The 20,084-nt window shown below is 54.3% G+C and overlaps 1 protein-coding gene across 7 annotated transcripts in view; it reads left to right on the forward strand.

Annotated features, from left to right (window-relative positions):
• CUX1 (cut like homeobox 1) overlaps positions 1–20,084 on the forward strand; it is a 336,617-nt gene that overhangs the window by 304,598 nt on the left and 11,935 nt on the right. For all 7 annotated transcript variants that reach the window (XM_058285907.2, XM_058285909.2, XM_058285904.2 and 4 more), the window contains exons 21-22: positions 15,865–16,167; positions 19,400–19,588. In XM_058285907.2, coding sequence (XP_058141890.1) covers positions 15,865–16,167; positions 19,400–19,588 — 492 coding nt within the window. The remainder of the gene's footprint in view (positions 1–15,864; positions 16,168–19,399; positions 19,589–20,084) is intronic.

Genomic DNA, 20,084 nt, shown 5'->3' on the forward strand with positions numbered 1-20,084 from the left:
CTGTGCTACGACTGACCCTTCAAGAGCGTTCTCCAGGCTGCCAGAGAGCTGAGGCCCCGCGCCCCCAAGAGCAGCCTCCAGAGGGGCAGGGCGGGACCACCCGCTGGCCCCCATGGAGCAAACGGCTTCTCAGATGCCCACGTGAACTGGCACAGAATTGCTTCGTGTCCTGTGTGTGAGCAGCTTTGTCCACTCCCCTGGCCATTCCGAACACCTGTGGGTGTCCCGTCAGGAGCCAGCAGTGGTCCTGCCACCGCTCCCCCGTAACGTGAGCACCTGGGGGCAGATGGAGGGCCGCGGGCCCTTCCCCTCCCATGGCAAGGGACAGGGAGGACACGGCCAGCTACCAAGCGGGACGGCCCATTGCTGTGTTGTTCAGAGCCACCGTGTCCTCACCAAGCGAGGCAGGGCACCACAAAGGCTCCCAGCCCTCCGCCACAGCCACCCCGAAGCCCCGGCTCCCCAGCGCCCCGCACATCTCTAAGTCACAATGCCTCCAGAGAGGCCGGTCTATCGTGAACCTGTCCACAGAAGGGTCAGTTCCCAGGGCAGGATTCGCCCTGTGCCTTCCCAAAAAGAGCCGAGGGGACTAGAGCAGCCCAGAGCAAGAGATCTGACTTCATTTTTTAAATTGCGATTTGTTTTTAGAGTAAGTGATATGCCCCATAGTTACAAAACCCAAGTTTTAAATAGGACTTACCCATTTTACAAAACAAGCCTCCTGTCCTCTTTGTCCCCCAGCCCCAGTTGCCCTCACAGAGGAACTCCTGTCCCCAGTTTCTTGTGCTTCCTTCGGGGAGAGCCAGTGCTTCCTGATGCTTGTCCCACACCGATGGGGGCGTGTGGTACTCGAGGCTCTACACCCAGCTCTTCTCGCTTAGCGATAGATGCTGGAAAAGCTCCCAAATCAGTACATAAAGAATGTCCTCTTCTTTTTTATGGCTACAGGGATTCTGTTTCAGTTTCCTAGGCTGCCGAAAGCAGATGCCATGGAGTGGGTTGGCTTAACGATGGAATTTATTAGCTTACAGTTTAAAGGTTCAGAAAAATGTCCAAATCGAGGCATCAGCACAGCGGTGCCTTCTTGCTGAAGACCAGCTGCTGGCGAGCCTTGGCTCCTCTACCCCATGGCAGGAACACAGCAGCGTCTGCATGTCTCCCTTCTCTTCCAGGTTTCATTGCTTTCAGCTTCTTGCTTCCTGGACTTCCTCTCTCTCTTTCTCTGTAGTCATTCTGTCAAAAGGTCCTACTTAGGATGGGTCCCTACCCCAGGAATGGATTAAAGTTCCTTTCTGGAAGAACATGCACCTTCAAACTAGCACACCTGTAGAGGGATCCACCATCTTCTCTTTAACCAGTCACTCTGGATGGATATCTAGATTTATTTTGATAGCAAACCCAGGGGCAGCCAGACCTGCCTCTGCACCTAGTGACCATGTGGCCCTGGGCAAGCCACCAGACCTCCCCACGCCTCCGTTTCTTCTTCCATGAAACAAGAAATCTAAAGCACAGATCCCTGAGACCACTGGGAGGTGTGAACGAGCTGGTGTTGAAACATCCTGGGAAGAGCAGCTGGCACAGAGCCTGCACCGTTTAAACAAATGCCTCAGCCACTGCCTTCGTGGCCATTTTATGTGTGCATGGAGAGCTGTACAGCAATACACGTGCCCACAAGAAATGTTGGAGCTCTGGCTTGGCACCTGGACAAAGGGAAGGCCTCCCAGTCGGCCACTCACTCTGTGCTGGAGTCTGTCGAGTGCAAATGATGTTGGGTGGGGAGGCTCCGGGGCAGGTGAAGGGCGACCCGCCAGCACCTCTCCAGGTCCTCAGCTTCTGTGCAATGCCAGTCCAGCTTTGGAGCTGCTTGTCCTTCTCCCTGTCCTGCAAGTTGATCCAGAATCCTGAGCTTTAGGAATAAGACTACAGGTGAGAACTCATCACTGGGGCCACCTGGGGCCCACAAGGACAGAACTGGACCACCATGGCTTGAAAAAGGGATGTCCAATGGCCAGGGTGAGTGCCCACACCAACTCACAGTTCTGTGGGTCACTTTGCCTAAGACTGGATCTTCCTTGGGGACGTCCGTGCTGGTAAACCCCATTCTGGAGAAGAGCTGGGCAGGCCTCTGTCACACGGCCTCTGGCCACACCGCTTCTCCCCCGTTCAGGCTCTCTTTGGAAAACAGACTTTCCAGTACATTGGGCATTCAGTACAAGCAGCAGTAGTAGGTCATAAGAGCAAACGAGGACTTCAGTTTTCAAGGTTTAGTTCTAGGGAAGGAAGGATGCTTAAATGCCTGAAAATCCCCAGGTAATTTCAAGAAGAGGTGAGAGATATAAAAGGAGGAAGCACGTATTTGCACCGCATGTGTGCCGTGCCCGGTGCCTGTGAACTGTCAACATTTATCTCTTTAGTCCTTAAAATAACCAAGAGGTGGAAATCCTTCTCCCGCTATGGACCCAGAAAACCAAGGCTCAGCGCTGAGCAGTGATTTACCCCACGTCAGGAGGAGGAGGTAGGAGAAACTCGCGGGGCCCCGGCACTGGCCTTCGCGCCGTGGAGGTGCTGGGCAGGGCCCCCCCGTCCCAGGCAGACAGCCCCTCCAGGCAGGCCTCAGGCAGCCCTGGCCATGTAGCTTCTCCCGGAACGTCCACGCTCCCAAGACAAGGAACAAAACTGGGTTCAAGTTATAAATGGATCTGGTCCAATAAGACAAGGCAAAAACAGGTGGAAAATGACCCCCCGGGGCATCGGTCACTGACCATGGCGGGTGCGTCGGTGTGATCCATCAGGTGTGTGGTAGGGGAGCCGTGCTTCTTTGAAACCCTTTCCAGTCTGAATGTAAGGAAAATAGGTGCAGTGGCCGCGACCCTTTCCTTTCAGGAAGAGCAGGCGCCCTTCGGCTGCCGTGCCCTCCTCGCTGCCAGGGCCGGGAACCATCCTGCTATGCCTCCTGGTCCCCTGGCACTGGTCCCGGGGCCCCACGAAGACCCCCCGGAGGGGTTGGGGGCGTCCCCTCTGGCCATGTGCTGGGTAGAAGCGGGGAGAGCCTGAAGCTCCCGTCACCAGCCCCATCTTGATTTCATGTTTTGTTCATCCCTTTGGAACCGAATTCCTAAATATAGCCCGAGCCTGAATTGGCAGATGTTGGATTTGTCCTTTACAAGAGGGCCAAAATTAGCCTGTCATTTGGCACCTAAATAAAGCAGCCAAACTACCTTTGTACTAACTTTGCAGTGAGGAGGTACTGAAGTCGCAGCACTTCGTTTGATGAGGAAATTTTTACATAAGCTGAAGCGGCACCTCCGAAGCCAGAAGGCGGAGGGGAAGGCAAGGACCCGCCGAGTTCAAAGGGACGTTTCCTTTCCCAGTTAAGTCCTTCTCGTTCTCAAGTGAAGGTCAGTTTTGGTGCACAGGATTTAAATTCCTCATGAAATTGGAAAAGAGGATCAATACACCACCGATAAAGCACGATAAGAGAAGAGCAGTGGTGACTCTGATTTCAGGAGGAAAAAACTGTCCATTCCGAGTGCCTGGGGCTGGGTTAGCAGTGGGACTCCCCGGGGCAGCAGGAAGATGTTATAATCAATTACCACATCATAACACTGATGTATGATAATTACTGAGTGTTTCTCCCGAGATAGTGCAGCATTTGGCTGGGATGCAATTCTTTCATGGTCCACTGCCTGATTAATATGCAAATAATAGGCTGATTGCATGATGAATGCAGAAAAGGAGTTGGCTGATAACGTGCGCACCGAAGCGGGAAGATGATAAATTACTTTTACTGACTGTCCTACATTAAGTACCCTTTCTCAACAATTTCATCACAAATTAAGTAAAGCAGTATGGAGAGATTAGGAGGATGTGTAAAATAATGTACCTTAATTGCTTTCCCAAGACCATGGCAAAGAGTGAAAATGTCACCCGGTCCTGCTCAGGGGGCCCGGATGGAGCCAGATCAGTTCACTCACCTGCACGTGGTTTTAAAGATGGAAAGCAGCCCGCCGCCCTGGCGTGCCCGAGTGGCTGTGGTCAGCCTGGATCCCCTAAGGCACATGCCGTCAGAGCCCAAACAGTGCCCGCCCGCCAGGCTGGCTCACGTCACCAAGGGGGGAGGCGGCTCCTGGGGCAGACGCAGTGACCTCTGCACAGATGGGCACCAGGAAGCCTGCTCTCCACCGCGTGTCCAGAAATAGGAGAGTTTCTGAGAGGCAGGTCTAGCAGGCTCAGAAAGAAAATTATTTAAAACCGCCTCCTGGCTCCTGGGACTCTTAGGCACCTGGGGACATTACTCCACTATCGGAACAGCAGCCTGAGGCACCTGCCAGGGAGGATGGCCAGCGGCGACAGACGTGAGCCTGGGGGAAAAGGAGGACGCACACGCACACGCGCGCCCCCACTTGTGATTAATCTTTGATTACAGCAAAGCAATTTAACTAGAGGGTTTGTTTTTTCCCATCTCGGTAATACATATTTAGACTGTTTGTATGACATACATTTTCTCTTAATGCACAGGAACGCATTGATAAGTGTTCCTACACACAGCTGCTTTGGTAATAAGGTTATTGGAGGTAATTCCAGAGCATTATTTCTGAATCAGGGTGGGTTCATCAAAAGCCTCAGGGCAGGGGGTGTCCTGAGCTGCTGAAGCCACCCCAGCTGTGTCACCGAGGGTCGCTTCAGCAACCGTGCCAGATCTCGAGTTCACCGTAAAGATTGAATTATAATTTGAGGAGGCTCTTAGTTTTTACTATCTCCACCCTCCTTTGACGGGCATATTTCCTTAAGAGTTTACAAAAGATGCACAAGAAAAATAACGGTCGCGGAGGGAGAGCCGACGTCTCGGCGTCCTCTGCTGGGCCTGCCTGAAGGGTGGGCTCTGGCCCGGCTCCGACCCCAGCTGGAGCTGCAGGCGACCTGACCCTGAGCGTCCCCGAGCGCTTTGCGGTCAGCGCAGGCGCTCCACCACCCTCCTGCCCGGTGTGCTTTCCCAGTTCGGGGAAGGGCCGGCTTGCTCCTGGTGGTCTCTGGAGGAGCTGAGGCCTGCCCGCCGCTGGAGAGAATTCCCCACAGCGGTAGCTACAGAGCTTCCTGCGCCCCGTTCTGCATGCCCGTGCCCTCCTGCCAGGAGCGGGTCTTGACCTGCTGCCCAGATCTACCCCAGATCTACCCCATCCGTCCGTGCAGCTCACCCAACCCTGAAATCCACGTTTTCTCCCCGGCCAGTGCTCTGGGCCTCGACCTCCATCCTCGAGTGCACGCTCCTCGCCCCCCAGCCTCCACCACCCCCTGGCATGTTGTTTCTACATCCTGAGGTCCCCGCTTCTTCTTCTTTCTGTTCTGCTGCCCCCACCCCGTCACCTCTCCCCGGCTGGCAGGCCCCCCTCCCGCCAGCCCGCTCACCTGCCAGGCCGCGCCTCTGAGGCCAGGACCAGCTTTGCAGCTTGCAGAGCCGCCTGGGCCCCTGCTCCGCAGCAGCCCCTCCTAAGGGCTCAAGTCCCACCTTCTTAGCGGGTGCCCCCCCCCCCGGCACGTCTCACCCTCCACTCGGGCCAGTGCCCCAACCCTGCCAACTTCCCTGCTGTTCCTCACTGCCCCCTCCCCTCCAGGCCCGGCACGGGGGCTTGTCTCCTCCATGCCCACCGCAGCTTCAGCCGAGCTCTGCCCTGGCCGTGCCCGTCCTGCCCTCCTCTTGGGGTGTGGGTCATGGTGCCGGGCCTGACCACGACTCTCTTCACCCTCGACTGTGGATTCTGTGAGCGCAGGGTCTGCCTTGCCCCCCAAGCCCCCCACTGGACCCCCATCCCTAGCACTGCCCCTACCCCCCCGGCACTGAGAAGCCTCCGTCATGGAGCGAGAGGCCCAGGCCCCTCTTCAGTGGCTTCGAAGTCAAATTCAGGGAGGTGAGGTGTAAACAGCGACAGTGCTGTTATCACACTAGTTTTCCTTGCTAATGAGTCAAGTGTTTTGGCTTCTGCATCTCCGTGAGTTCCGCAGGCAGACTTTTAAAGAAATGGGTTGTCTGCGCACGCGCACACGCGGACACCCCAGCGTCCACGCCTGTGCCAGGAGCCGTAACCTCAGGGCTCCGGCCTTTCCGTCAGTCCCGCAGGGGTGGGCGCGCGCACACGAGCGGGGAGCACACAGCGCTGACCTTTCATAGAGGGGAAAGCCGAAGCCAGCAGAGGCGCCGGCTTCCTCCCTGGGTCCCAGCGAGGCTCTGACCCGCCTTGGGCTCATCCCGGGCCTTCCCCCGCCCCACACTGCCTCTCCACCCCCGCTGCAGCCGTTCCCAGGTCACTCCTTTCTGCTGTTGACGAGAAGTGATTCTTTAGTTTGCCGCAGTTTTCCGTGCTTTAAGGCCACGCCAAGGTGAGCTGAGGGCTGGAGAGTGGTTGCCAACCCGGGGACCAGCCAGGAGGCCGGGGCCCGCCTGGCAGGGGGCGGGTGTCCTTTCGTACTCGGCGCCACCTCTCGCTTGGGAATGGACCTTTCCAGAGTGAAGGTCAGCCCTGGGCCCTCCCTTACCTGCTGTCTTGCAGTCAGGGGTGGGCACTTGGCCTTGTTGGAAAGAAGACTGTTCTGTGGTTTGGTCACTTTGGGTGCTTCTCTGATATGCCTTGGGAGGTTGTTAGGTTATTTTTGTTTCTTCCTCACTAGAGAAATGCACAGTGCAGAGTAACAGGGAGTGCAGAAAGTTGCGGGATGTCCCTGCGACATCTGTTAAAGTATCCGCACATTCCGTTTCAAGCTGCTGCTAACCAGTCAAGATACTCCAAGAAGCTCCGTGCTCCTGTGTTAGCCATGTCCAGTGGAGAGTCCTGACTGTAGCCGTGTGGCAGGAGCCTGCCAGGGAGTGTATCTGCCGGGAGATTCAAAGGCCAACTTCAGGGACCAACGAGCCGTTAAAGCTGCTGCCCCAGAGGAAATGTTCAGTGTTCAGAACTCTCGCGTAAGAGGGTCTCAGTCCCTGCGTGACACTGGCCTTGCCAACTTATAATGAAAATAGAGGAGGCACATTCGTGTAGCCTTTCACCTTGGCTGTGGGGAAGCTCCTTGTTTCTGAAGCATCCATTGGCCCTTGCCCGGACAAACTGCACACGTGCAAGCCGCTCCCCGCGTTGCATCAGGGGCTCAGTGCCGGGGCCTTCGCGTGTGAACTTGGCCGGGGAGAGTTCCAGCCCGATAGTTGCCCGAACACTGGGCAGAGCCCCCCAGGATGCCGGGGCCTCCCGCTGGCCCGAGGACGCAGCAGCAGGCACTTTGACCCACCGCCCTGTCCCCCACCCCGCGCCTGCCTCCATCTGCGCTCACCTCTCCTCTGCATGTGCCAGGCGGTGACGAGGGCACTCCGTGCCTCTACTCCCCCTTCCGTCTCCCTCCTCTCTCCCGTCTCTCCATACTTGTCTGCCTTTGTAGTCACTTGGAATTTCCCGGCTTGGCGTGGACACGGAGCCTAACCTATGGACATAATGAAGAGTGGTGCATCAGACCAGCCGCCAGTTAAATAATGTTTGGGTTCTTGTCAGAATGTCACAGAGCACCCTGTCATTGTGTTTCAGCAACTTGTCCTTCCGAATGCACAGTTCGCCTTATGGCAGGCCAGCAGTAAAAATGTCACTTACAATAATTACTTTTTGGTGAAAACGCTTGCTGACTTCCTACCTTCAAGCTGTTTTTTACACAGTGGGGAGATAATAAGAAATGACTTTATCCTGACTGCTCAAATGAACACTAAATGGAATTTGGGTTATTATTGCTGCAGATAGAAGGCTGGGTATGGAAATTTAAACAGTGGCTCGGATAAACTGCAGAGAGATTTGTCTCCGAAAATTATGGCGGGTGTGCATTTTCAATTGGCTTCTATAGAAAACTTAAGGCAGCTGTTGTTTGCCTGCTGTTTCAGAATATAATATTTTTCATAATCCTTTTATAGTTCCTCAATGCCTTGTGTATTTCAGAGGGCTCTGAGTCACTGCCTCTGCTTTCTGTTGGTTACTAACGAAGCTACTCTTATGCAAGATTTGAAGCCTTGCAAAAAATTAATCCACATGGATCACTTTTGAAATGTCACACCTTACTGTTGCCACGTAGCTGGGCTTTTAGAACATGCAAGTGACTGGTTTTCAATTGTCGCAGGCCCACGGGCTGCAGACTCCTTGAAAACGAGGTCTTTTTTCTAATTCCTCCTCTATCCCCCATGCCTAGCAGAGTTCACGACTCTGAGTTGGTGCTTTTAAAGGGAGGGAGGGAGGGAAGGGAATGGCAGGCAGGCCGTCATGGTTCAGAACTCTCCTGGTCTTTGGCAGGTGTCAGAATGGGTAGGAACATGGTGACTTCCCTCTCCCGATCTGGTGCAGACCCTCGCTCCGTCCATGGGAGATGACCCAGTCCCATTGCCTGTCTGCGCCCCTGCTTCCTCCTCGGGGGGCGCGTGGTCTGTATTTCTGCTGTGGGGCTGCTGAGAGAATCGAATGAAGCCATGTGTCAACAGCCTTGGCGTGCCCACCCCTCATTCATGTCACTTCCTTCCCTGTTCCTAGCAGGGCTTTTTGTGGCTCCTCATGACATCCCTGAGCTTTTGTGCAGAGAAGCCTGAATCAGCCAGGGGTGGCCATGGGCCGCAGCTTGGTGAGGGCACCCCTCACGCCCCGTGCAGGCAGGCAGCTTGGAATATGGCGCATCGGAGTAATTCCAGGCTCTGTGACTCTGGGCACGGTGGTTACTTCCGGGAAGATGGTGTCAGGGTAGGTAGGCAGGGCTCAACGCGCTCACAAAAACAACAGAGAAAGGGCAAAACGCTGGGCAAGGGGGCTGCTTTGGGGATCTGCGGACCAGGAGAGTGCTGTGCACCCTCCAGGAGGGCAAGGGACAGAGAGGACAAAACGAAAACCACGGGTTACCAACCTCCACCACCGGGAACGGCACCCATCCCCCCTCAGGGCAAACAGCCTGGATAAACCCGTGGCTCAGCGCAGCCTGCTGAGCGGAACACAGCTTCCTCCCCGGGAAAAGGGAGGGTGCAGTGGAGGGCCGAGACTGGTTTCTCTCCCATGAATTTGGCCAGCAGAACCCACTTTGAGTCTCGGCTCTGGCCAGACCAGAATTATGGGCACGTGGAAGTTGAAAAGAGTCACCTCAGTAGAAAGATTTGCCAACAAATGTCATCTGCTGGCTGGCTGGGAAACTGCAGGAAGAAATAAATGCTTTTTGGAGTCCCTCGGATTGGACCCCTGGATCGGATCTGTGCCCTATTAGTGAGTCCCTAGCCCTGTTTTGGTAAATTAAACTGGACAGTTTTAAAGACTTAAAATAAGTTGAACCAAAACTCAAAGACCTTGAAACAAAACTGCTAGGCAAGAGACCAAAATTGTCCATTGGAGTAAATTCACGAACATACTCAGATGGCTAGACATCAGCAAAAAATGGCAAGCCATACTAAGAAACAGGAATAGATGGCCTGGCCAAAGGAACAAGCCCAAAATCCTGACGAAACACAGGATTTAAGACAATGAACGATAGTTACACAAATCTCCTAAATCAATTCATGGGGTTTAAGGAAAATATGACTAAATGGATCGAGGATATTAAGAAGACACTGGGTGAGCATAAAGAACAATTTCAAAGCCTGCAAAGAAAAGTAACCCCTTTGGGGAATGAAAGACACCATCAATGAGAGTGAAAATACATTAGAGGCATATAACAGATTTGAGTTGGTGGAGGACAGAATTAGTGAATTGGAGGACCAAGCATCTGAACTTGGAAAGACAGGAGAACAGAAAGAGAAAAGAGTGGAAAAAATGCAACAGTGTTTCAGGGAATTGAGTGACAACATGAAACGCACTAACACATGCGTTACCTATGCCAGATGGAGAACAGAATAGAAAAGAGAGCAGAAATAATAGAAATATCAATATCCAAGAAGGACAACACACCCCAAACAGAATAAATCCAAATAGACCTACTCCAAGACACCCACTCTTCAGATGACAAATACCAGAGATAGACAAAGAGGATTCTGTAAGCTGCAGGAGAAAAGCAATGCATCACACATGAGGGAAGCTCAATAAGACTAAGTGCTGATCCCTCATCAGAAGCACGGAGGAGGGAGGAAAGTGGTACAATGTAGTTAAGGTGCTGAAAGAGAAAAACTGCCAGCCAAGAATCCTTTATCCGACAAAACCGTCCTTCAAAATGAAAGTGAGTTTAAAGTCTTCAGACAGGGAAGCAAATGTGGCTCGGGCAATTGAGCTCCCGCCTACCACATGGGAGGTCCTGGATTCAGTTCCCCGTGCCTCCTAAAGAAGACGAGGAAGACAGCAAGCTGGTGCGATGGGCTGGTGCAGTGAGCTGATGCCAAAAGATGACACAACGAGGAGACATAGGAAACACAGTGAGAGATGGAATAAGCAGGGAGAAGAGGTGGCTCAAGCAATTGAGCACCTCTCTCCCACGTGGAAGGTCCTGGGTTTGGTTCCCTGCTTGTCGCTGTGCCGACAAGCAGACACAGAAAGCACATAACTTACAGACTCAGAGAGCAGACAGCAAGCACAAACAAGGAGGGAGAGAGAGAAACGGATTTACAAGAGATACTAAAAGGAATGCTACAACCTGAAAGGACATGACAAGGTGAGAGACTTGGAGAAGAGTGTCGAAATGAAGATTATTAGTAGAGGTAACTTTATCTCTCTAAAATGAGGGAAATGAATGTGCCCACCATGGGATTGTTGTGGGATTGAATTCTTCGATTCATGTAAACCCTAGCATGGGGCAAATATACATACAGCAAATATATAATAAATGTCACTCTACATATTAACCATAACTGCTCTTACTATGATGATAAAGTACGGTTTCTTAATATCCTCTTCCTCCTCCTGCAGTGGGCCTCTCTAAGTAAAGGGCACCCACAGGCCCAGGCTCCCAGGCCCTAGTGTGGGAAACACCCTTGTTCCTTATTTCCTCCCTCACCCACCCTCCCTCAGTCCTGTCCGAGCTGCCTCATAGCCTGCTCTGGAATCTGCGTGTTTCTCCCCAGCCCCGCCTCCTCGCCCTCTTCCCGGCCACCCTCAGTTCTCACCTGGATGCTGTGACAGCCTCCTCACACCTCTGCAAGTTCATTTTCTCTACTGAAACCACAGGGACTTGTTTGCTTCCTTACTTTTTAAATTTTAGGTCTATGATATTTTAAACAAAGTTACAGAATGTAGTGAATGACATGTGCCTATTAGCTTTATCTAACTTTAATTTTTATTGTAATGTAATCCTATATGTATATACATGCACATATGTTTATTTATATATATATAAATATATATATATGCTTTTTTTTTTTTTTTTTTTTTGAGGTTCTGGGGCTGGTGATTGAACCCAGAATCTCACATGTGGGAAGCTGGCACTCAACCACTAAGCCACATCAGCTCCCCTGAATTGGCTCCTTCCTTTGCTTGTTGTTCATTTTTAGGAGGCACCAGGGACCGAACCCGGGACCTCCCATGTGGGAAGCAGGCCCTCAACCGCTTGAGCCACCTCCACTCCCCCCTATGTTTTTTTAAAGAAATAAAACATGAAAAATAAGAGTTGACAGCCCCTCCTAACCTCATCCCTTCTTGAAGTAAACTGTCTATCCTGAATTTGCTATTTACTGTTCCTGTACATGACTTTATACCCTCACTACTTATCCAAGTCGCTACCCATAATCTATAGCACTGGTTTGTGAGCTTTCAGACTTTATACAAACGTTACACTCTGTTTTGCTCTGTACCTTGCTTTTCTGGCTCGTTATTACGGCTTGGCTGTCGATACACGTGGCTCCAGTTCTTACGTTCTCACGCTGTTCGTCGCTTAGAGGATGCCGTGCGCACAGGCCACGGTGGCGGGACTCTTCTCCCGGGGTGGAGCCTGGTCCCGGGCTTGCGCTGTTCAGACGAGGCTTCCGCCAGCCCTCTCGGCCCACCCAGTCCCCAGGAGAGGCAGGGGGAGACCCGTCTACTCGAATGGGAGGCTCCTTGGCCCCACATTGCTGCTGCACGAAGCCCCCGTGCCTCACCCCAGGTCCTCGTCACCTTCAGGCTTGGGGCGTCCTACTTGGGCACAGGCTGCGCCCTGCTCACCCCTCACACACCTCCCGACTTAGCCGGTTCTTTCCGGATCATCCCTGAGGTTCACCTGCAATGCCACGTTTCCAGGAGTGAGTGCCCCCCCCCCAGCGTGGAGCTCCCGTGTCCCCACCCTCTCTCTTCACTCATCGCCCTGTAGGTTCTTCCTGTTTAATGAGCACCAGGAGGACAGGGTCGGCCTGGATTTGTCCCCTGCCAGATTCTCAATGGCCTGGCTCAACAGATGGACCGGACGAGCGCGAGAATGAAGGGAACGACACACCTCCTTCCTTCTTTCAGGCAGCACTTTTTTCCTAAGGATTTTCACTAACGTATAATTTGCACGCAGTAAAATCCCATTCTTCGCGCATGGAACCGTCCTGTGAGTTGTGACAACGAAGACACCCCCACACACACCTCTTGTCCCTTTGTAGTCAGCTCTTGTCCCCGGGCCCCCGCTCTGTTTTCTGTCCCTGTCGTCTTGCCTTTTTCAGAATGTCATCTAAATGGCATCGTACATCTCCTGTGGACTTGTAGGTCCATCGCTGGCTGCTCAGTCATAGCCAGGCCCTGTGCAAGAAATGGCAGCCCGTCACGAGGAGAGGCACGTGGACTCCAGGAGACCTTTACATAAACAAATACGCTTCCCTGCAGTGTAATAGCTGCTCTAGTTCTTAGACATCACATTCGGATTGTGTTTACTCAGCGCCAGGCACGTGGCCGGCGCCTTCTGCACAACAGCCCCATCCACCCTCCGCAGGTGAGGGACCTGCCCTCCGCAGGTGAGGGACCTGCCCTCTGCAGGTGAGGAGCGGGGCTCCGAGAAGCGGGGAATCAGCCGGGCCGGCGCGGCCTGTGGGGAGGGCGCCCAGTGCTAAGCCCCGGTGGGGCCTGTTTTTTTTTTTTTTCCTCATTACGTAGAGTAGGGTAAAGCCCTGTGCTTTCAGAAATCACTGTTTTCATATGAAGGTTCTGTTTGCTAATTTGGGCAGTCGGGAAAAAATTAACCCCTCTTCTTCTCTGTTGACCACGCTTCTTTGTTCTGGTGAGACAGCGAGGCGAGGGCCTGGCCCCTCCCAGGGCGGCGACGGGTGCCTGTGGACGGGTTTGGTTTTGTCGTGCTCGTCCCGCCTGCGGTGCGGTAGTAAATAGCCTTCTAAAGAGTGACTGTTCTTTCCCAAGTGACACTCTGGGGTGTGGGTTTGGGGTCTCTCTGAGGAGGTCATTTGCTGGTGCATCTGCCTGTGCCCCTCCAGAAACAGGCTCCTGGCTCCGTGCCCCGAGACCCCGGCGGTGTGCGAGCACCCGTCGGTGAGCAGGCAGCCTGCCAGGAGGGGCACCCGCGCCTCCAGCCGTCACCCGCGTATCCCGCAAGCTCGGGGTGGAGGTGCAGGTGCCACGCACCTATCTTGAGTGTGTCGGCAACACGGGGGGACGCCGGCTCTGTGGGGCGACACCTCTGCTTAGCTCTCTCAGGGGTTCTTCACAGCAAAAAAGAAGAAAAATAAGCAACTGGCTTGCCAAGACTGCCTGAAAGAAAGAAACGTACAGCTGCTGGGGTAGCTGGGCAAGAGCTGCCCACGCCGGCACCCAGACTAACAGGGAGGCCCGAGGCCGCCAGCGCCGTGCTGGTTATTAGCCGGGCAGCCGTGGTTTTGACCTTGCCGTGGGTTAAAGGACACAAACCTGAGAAGAAATCTGTTTATCATGTGGGGAATTCATGCCACCATTGACAGTCCACAGTGAGCAAGATGGATGATCTGCCAAATGGTCCCGCGCATGGGTGAATCGGGGCACGTTTACAGTACAATTCCTCTGCTGCTTCTGAGACAAAAATAACATTTGCTGGCTTTAGATCCCGTTGTAGGGTGACCCAGAGGTGAGCAGAGAGAAGAAATCTGATTTGTAGGATTCATACTGCCTTAAAGATTTATATAGACCCTTTCTGCCTTTTACATCTGTCTCTTTTACATGTTTCACAAACCAATTTAAAAAAAAAAAGAAAGAAAGAAACTGATTTTGCAGGTTGAGGACACAGCTTTATGTGATCGTAGAACTTAGTACCGGTCCAGGACAATAAACAGGGCTATCCGTTAGCTCACACTGGTCTACCTGGGGGTCTTACTTTTCCTGGATATTTACGCAGACTACTCCATGCATTTGGAAGGTGTTTTTCATCCTTGCATGTTCAGAATAGGTCATTATCCTGGGTACGGTATGTCCAGCACAGGGCTCTGCAGTTTTGCGGTGATTTGGAATTACACTCGGGCTTGATGCTGTATTTTCTTCCTGGCCGGGCAGCCGGTGCCATGTGCTGTTTGCCGTGGGACCTGCTCAGGCCTGAGGGAGAAGCGAGCAAGAGGCGGCCCTGACCCCGCCCTCCGACCCCTCCCTGAAGCTGGGGGCCGGCCCCGCGGCCCCTGCATGGGGGGGTCCCTGAGCCAACAACCAGGGTCCCAGCAGGCCCAGGACCTCAGCCCTCAGGCACTGTGCGTCTTCCTCCAAGATGCAGCCTCTCTCCTTAGAAATCAGGAAATGCCAGTCTCATTCCAGACACCCCCAAACGAACTCAAACCTGTTTCGTTGGCCTTTCTGGGTGCTGACAGCAACACCCTGCGGTGAGCCCTCTTCGGGGGAGCCCTGGCGACATCTCCCCCAGGTCCCTGCGCCCACACCAGCGCAGCAGAGCCCCTTCTTAGGAGACGGCGTGGTGATCCCGCCGTCCTCGCCAGCCTGGTCCTTCCTTGGGCCAACCGAGGGCTCGGTTCTCGGAAGCCGGCAGCCCTGGCCAGTTCTGGGCTCGCCGTGGCACTCAGGCGGAAGGGCAGGGGAGCGGCGCAGGGTGCCAAGGGACCGTGGGGAGTCACTCCAGGCACCTAAGGGCCAGAATTTCCTCCCCAGGAGGCAAAGGGAGGTCTCGGCACTGGGCTCTCAAGCAGACTTCAGCTTCCCTTTCCTTTCTTTAAGATTTATTTATTTATCCTCCCTCCCCCGTTGTCCGCTCTCTGTGTGCATTCACTGTGTGTTCTTCTGTGTCCGCTTGTATTCTCATTAAGTGGCTCCGGAAACCAATCCTGGGACCTTCTGGAGTGGAGGGGGTGGGCATCACTCTCTTGCTCCGCCTCAGCTCCCTGTTCTGCTACATCTTTTTATTTTGTCTCCTCTGTGTCTCTTGTTGCGTCCCCTTGCTGCGCCTGCTCTCCGCGTCCGTCGGCAGTCCCGCGCAAGGTGGCATTCCCGCATGGGCCAGCTTGCCCTCACCAGGAGGCCCTGGGCATCGAACCCCGGACCTCCTATATGGTAGACAGGAGCCCAGCTGCTTGAGCCGCATCCGTTTCCCCAGTTTCCTTTTCAAGGGTCACACATCACGTCCCCTTCCCTCTGCTCTGGCAAACGTACAAAATAATCGTGCAGTCACAAGGTAGCCCGGGCACTTTGGAATGATACAGTTGTGGAGTTTCATTAGAAGAAATCATGACATTGGTAACATGGTGAATGTGAAAGACCTTTTAACAGAATACTCTTACTTTAAGCCTTTAGAAACCTTGTAGATAAGTCCCTCGCTTTTCTACTGTTGCTATTATCTTCTTTTTTTAATAGAGGAAAACGGAGGTTACCCTCAGCCACAAACCCCTGCATTTACGTCCACGGGCTCCCACCCCATGGACCTCTTGGCCATTCAGTTCGTGTTCACTCGCTAAGTAGATGCACACGGTGAACGGTACCCATTTAACCCACGATTTTTCACGTGCTTCAATTGCAGAAAGCACTCCGAAGACCTCTGCCAGCTGCAGCCCCGCGCCCGAGTCGCCCATGAGCTCCAGCGAGTCCGTGAAGAGCCTGACGGAACTGGTCCAGCAGCCGTGCCCCTCCATCGACACCAGCAAGGATGGGAAACCGCCGGAACCGAGCGAGCCTCCGGCTCCAGACGCCCAGCCCACACCACCCCTGCCCCTCTCCGGACACTCGGCGCTCAGCATCCAAGAGCTCGTGGCCATGTCTCCAGAGCTGGACACCTACGGCATAACCAAGCGGGTCAAGGAGGTGCTGACCGACAACAACCTCGGTAGGTCCTCCTCCCACCCCGCCGGGCCGGGGGAGGCACATCACCTCCTGGGCAGGTGAAGGGGGATCCTCAGGCGGGGCCAGCCGCGGGGGCGAAACTCTCAGAAGCTCCCCCAGGAACACGGGCTTCCCAAAGCGGTGAACACCGAGCTGGAGCTCCCAGCTAATCCTGGCCCCCACCCGCCCCTGGGCCCCCTTTGGAACCACTCGGAAGACACGGAGGTGGGCTGAGCTGATTCGGGCGGTCCGTTCGGACTGTCCTTCCTGGGACCTGCCCCTGAGAGCTCCAGGTTCTCGGTGGGCATCAGAGCTCGACAGGATCAGTGCCAGCCCAGCAGCATGCGGCACCTGCAGGAAGGCTTAGCGGAAGAAGAAGGCAGATGGGGTTCAAACACTAACCCTTATGCTTACCGATACCATGACCTGGGCAAGCTGCTGGTGCTCTCGGAGCCTCCTCAGTAAATCCGGGGTCATCCCAGCTGCACCCGGGGCTGTGCGTGGGGCGCAGCACAGGGCTGGAGCTTCCCGTGGTTGACGCCCTCTGCGCTCCCCAGGCCCTTCGCTGGGAGGAGGCAGCCCTTGGAGACCAGCCCCTGCCTGTTGCGTTTCGGGCCCAGGCCACTGGCCCAGCGTGCTGCGAGCTCTGGCTGCGATGACAGCTGGCACCATCCACGGGCCCCGGGTCACTGGTAGTCGGTGGCTGTGGCTGGAAGAATATCAGGCAGTATCGTGGTTTAAACCATTGTGCTCCCGCCGCGTCACGCTGGCCACGTGGCTCTCCCGCTTTAGTCATCCAGAGAAGGGAAACGGCCACCTCCCAGCTACCCGGGACCTTCTGATTTCCCAGGCGCAAACGTCTATTCCAGGAGCGTGGCCGCCCCAAAGAGTGGTTGGAATTCGTCCACTGTCTTCAGGAGGGGATCTTACGTGTCTTCTGTTTTGTCCCAAAGAATGGGGGGGGGGAAGGGAGCAGCAGTAAAGTGAGCTCCAGTAAAGTTTGCCCAGGAATCCGGTAGCCTGGGTCTAGGCTATCCTCTGCCCCACAGCCCGTGCCCAGCATTGCACAGCACAGAACAAGGGAAAAAAATAATATCAACTGGGAATATGTGTAATGAAGCCAATTCATGAAAACTTAGCTGTCGATTAAAACAACAGCCGAGTCCATCGTACTGATCCAGTATTGAAACGCTGGGCTTGGCTGATCCCCCACTTTATGATCTTGTCGCAGGCCCAAGGAGGCAAGGCTGATAGGTTGTTGCTACCCATGCCCTGTAAGAAATGTCATTTCACAGAGAAGTCAGCTGAGGAAAATGCTCTTTTTAAAACACTGCGAGTTGCAGGATTGTCAGTGGCAAGGTTGTGAACCCGGACGTCTCCTCTTCGGCATGACCATCCACTTCTCCATCCCAGCGGAAGTTTTAGTTCCGTTGCTGCTGCCCTGTGCAGCCAGAGGAGAGCACCAGTGGCCTGTGGAACTTCATCTTCAAATGCCGTGAAGCATGCATCGGTGGTTCTGAGAGGACAGATGGCCTCCTCCCCTGGAGCAGGAGCTTGCAGAAAGGCTCGTAGCAGTGTGGCCCTGGACTGGGGGAGCAGGGCCCTCTCCGTGGTCGCCCCAGTTGACCTTGGCCACTCGGGGAGAATGACTGCCTCGCCTGCTGGGGTCTCTTCGTGGAAAGTCAGATTAGCCCTAAAGTGGGCAGCAGATGACCTTTAGGCAAGACCCAGACATCCTCTGAGCGCTTAGCCTGGGCTCTTGGGATGTTCATGGATCAGTCCCCTGAAATTCACCGCAGAATGTTGTATATATGTGCGTTTTATAGCGTGAGGGTCTGTAGCTTTCTTCAGGTTCTCAGATGGGTCTCTGACCCAGAGACGATGAAGAATCCCTGCTCTGGAGCATCTAGAAGTAATGCAGACAACTGTCCAAGAACAACCACTTGATTCCCACCCCCCCGTACAACTGGGTGTTCATATATATCACTTTCCTGAACAGAGCAAGCTCCTAGAAACAGAATGAGATTAACTCACCCGATTAGAATTAGGTAACATGTATTTAAAGCAAGCCCAACAGAAAACCGGTAAGGACTCGGGGACATTTATGGCTAAGCGAAGAGGCTGAAGCCGGGAAACCACAGAGTCACAAAGATCTGTAAACGTATCTTTACATTAAAATGACTAATGCAAAAAAAGTTTTTCCCCAAATCTCAAGTTTTCCACACCATAAATTTTAATTGAGGGGTCCACTTTTTACGAGGCAGTGCTACATGCGTATACCTTCTTCTCTGCCTACTGGAGAGCACAGAGCATGGTGAAGGAAGCGAGCCGCCGTGGGGTTCAGGAGACGCCCCTGGTCCCAGGGCCTCTCGCGCCAGGTCTTAGGGCCCTGCGACATCACGGTCCCGATTGCTGGCCGCCCCCGTGCAGAATGCGCCCTGGGCACCCTCTCCATTTCCACCTGTTCGTTTCAGTTCCCCCACAAGGCCGTGCGGGATTCTAATCTCTGCCTTTAACAGTGGCAGCGTAGAAACAGATGACCACACAGTGAATGGACACAGCAAAAACAGCAGGGCAGGCGGAGGGGGAGGGAAGAAAAAAAATAAAATTTAAAAGATTTTAAAAAGTGGTGGCAGCTGAGCGGCTCTCCGCGCAGCGGCAACGCCCTCGTAAGCCCCTGAGAAACACCGAGAAGGTAACGCTGCGCCCTCCAGAGCGCGGTGGCCTCCGCTCCGCCTCTGCAGCCGGCTGCTTGCCCTGCTGGGAGAAGAGGCATCAGGGAAGGGGTTTGGATCAACACAGGCAGTTGAGACGGCAGGGGCAGACTTTAGAGTTGGAAACGGGCCATGTCTCGAAAAGCCAGGTAGAGCCAGGGCACTCACGCTCCTCCTTCCTTCTGGAACCTGGGGTCAGGTGCTCCATTTGGTCTGCAAGACCTGACGTCCTCGCTGAGGTGCGTGGAGACCACACGGACTGTGGTTCGGGGCTGTACAAGAGTGGTCAGCCAGTGTGGCTGGACGGGGGAGCACAGGCTTAGGGATAAATCTGCAGGCATCCTCCGGGGCTCCCTTCTTCCCTAGCCCCGAAGGCTTCTCAGAGAAACGGGCAAGAAGGGGGGTTGGAGGCAGGCTGCCTCCAAGTGCCTGCCCTGGGCAGGGGCCAGCCGAGCCCGGCCCTCGACGGCACCTCTTCCCCCGGATCTCAGTGATGACGCCTCGGTTTTGCTTTCTCTCCAGGGCAGCGCTTGTTTGGGGAGACCATCTTGGGGCTCACCCAGGGCTCCGTCTCCGACCTCCTGGCTCGCCCCAAGCCCTGGCACAAGCTCAGTCTGAAGGGCCGGGAGCCCTTTGTGCGGATGCAGCTGTGGCTGAACGACCCCAACAACGTGGAGAAGCTGATGGACATGAAGCGGATGGAGAAGAAAGGTAGGCCCCGCCCCACCCCACCAGTCTCTCTCGCGTTCCTTCGAATCCTTCGCACAGCTGGTGAGGGACCCTGACCACGGGGCAGTGGGGCAGGGCAAGGGCTTTCCTGACACCCATCAGCTGATGTTTGAGGCATTTTCTCCTCAGTAGCCTGAATCCAGGTAGTTTAGCATGGGGGGGGTGGATCTTGAATGAGTCCCCACCGTTGCCCTGGCAGTCACTTTGCTCCTTCCTTTCCTTCGAGGAGAAGGTGCCACAGCACCTGGAGGCGGTGGTTTGGTTGTTCGGTTGTTCAGTAACCCATAGGTTATTAAAACATTTCTTGAGCACATACCATGCCCCAGAAGTTTTCATGTATTATTTTATCGGTGAGAGAATTGCCATTTCAGAGAGGTTCAGAGAGGTTCAGTGCCTCCTTCAGGGTCACCCAGCCTAGAAAATGGTCAGCCAATCCCTGCCTTTTGCTACCATTTCACAGCCTTGAGGGATAAGTACA

The sequence above is a fragment of the Dasypus novemcinctus genome, chromosome 23 (assembly GCF_030445035.2).
Source record: "Dasypus novemcinctus isolate mDasNov1 chromosome 23, mDasNov1.1.hap2, whole genome shotgun sequence".
Lineage (NCBI taxonomy): Eukaryota > Metazoa > Chordata > Mammalia > Cingulata > Dasypodidae > Dasypus > Dasypus novemcinctus.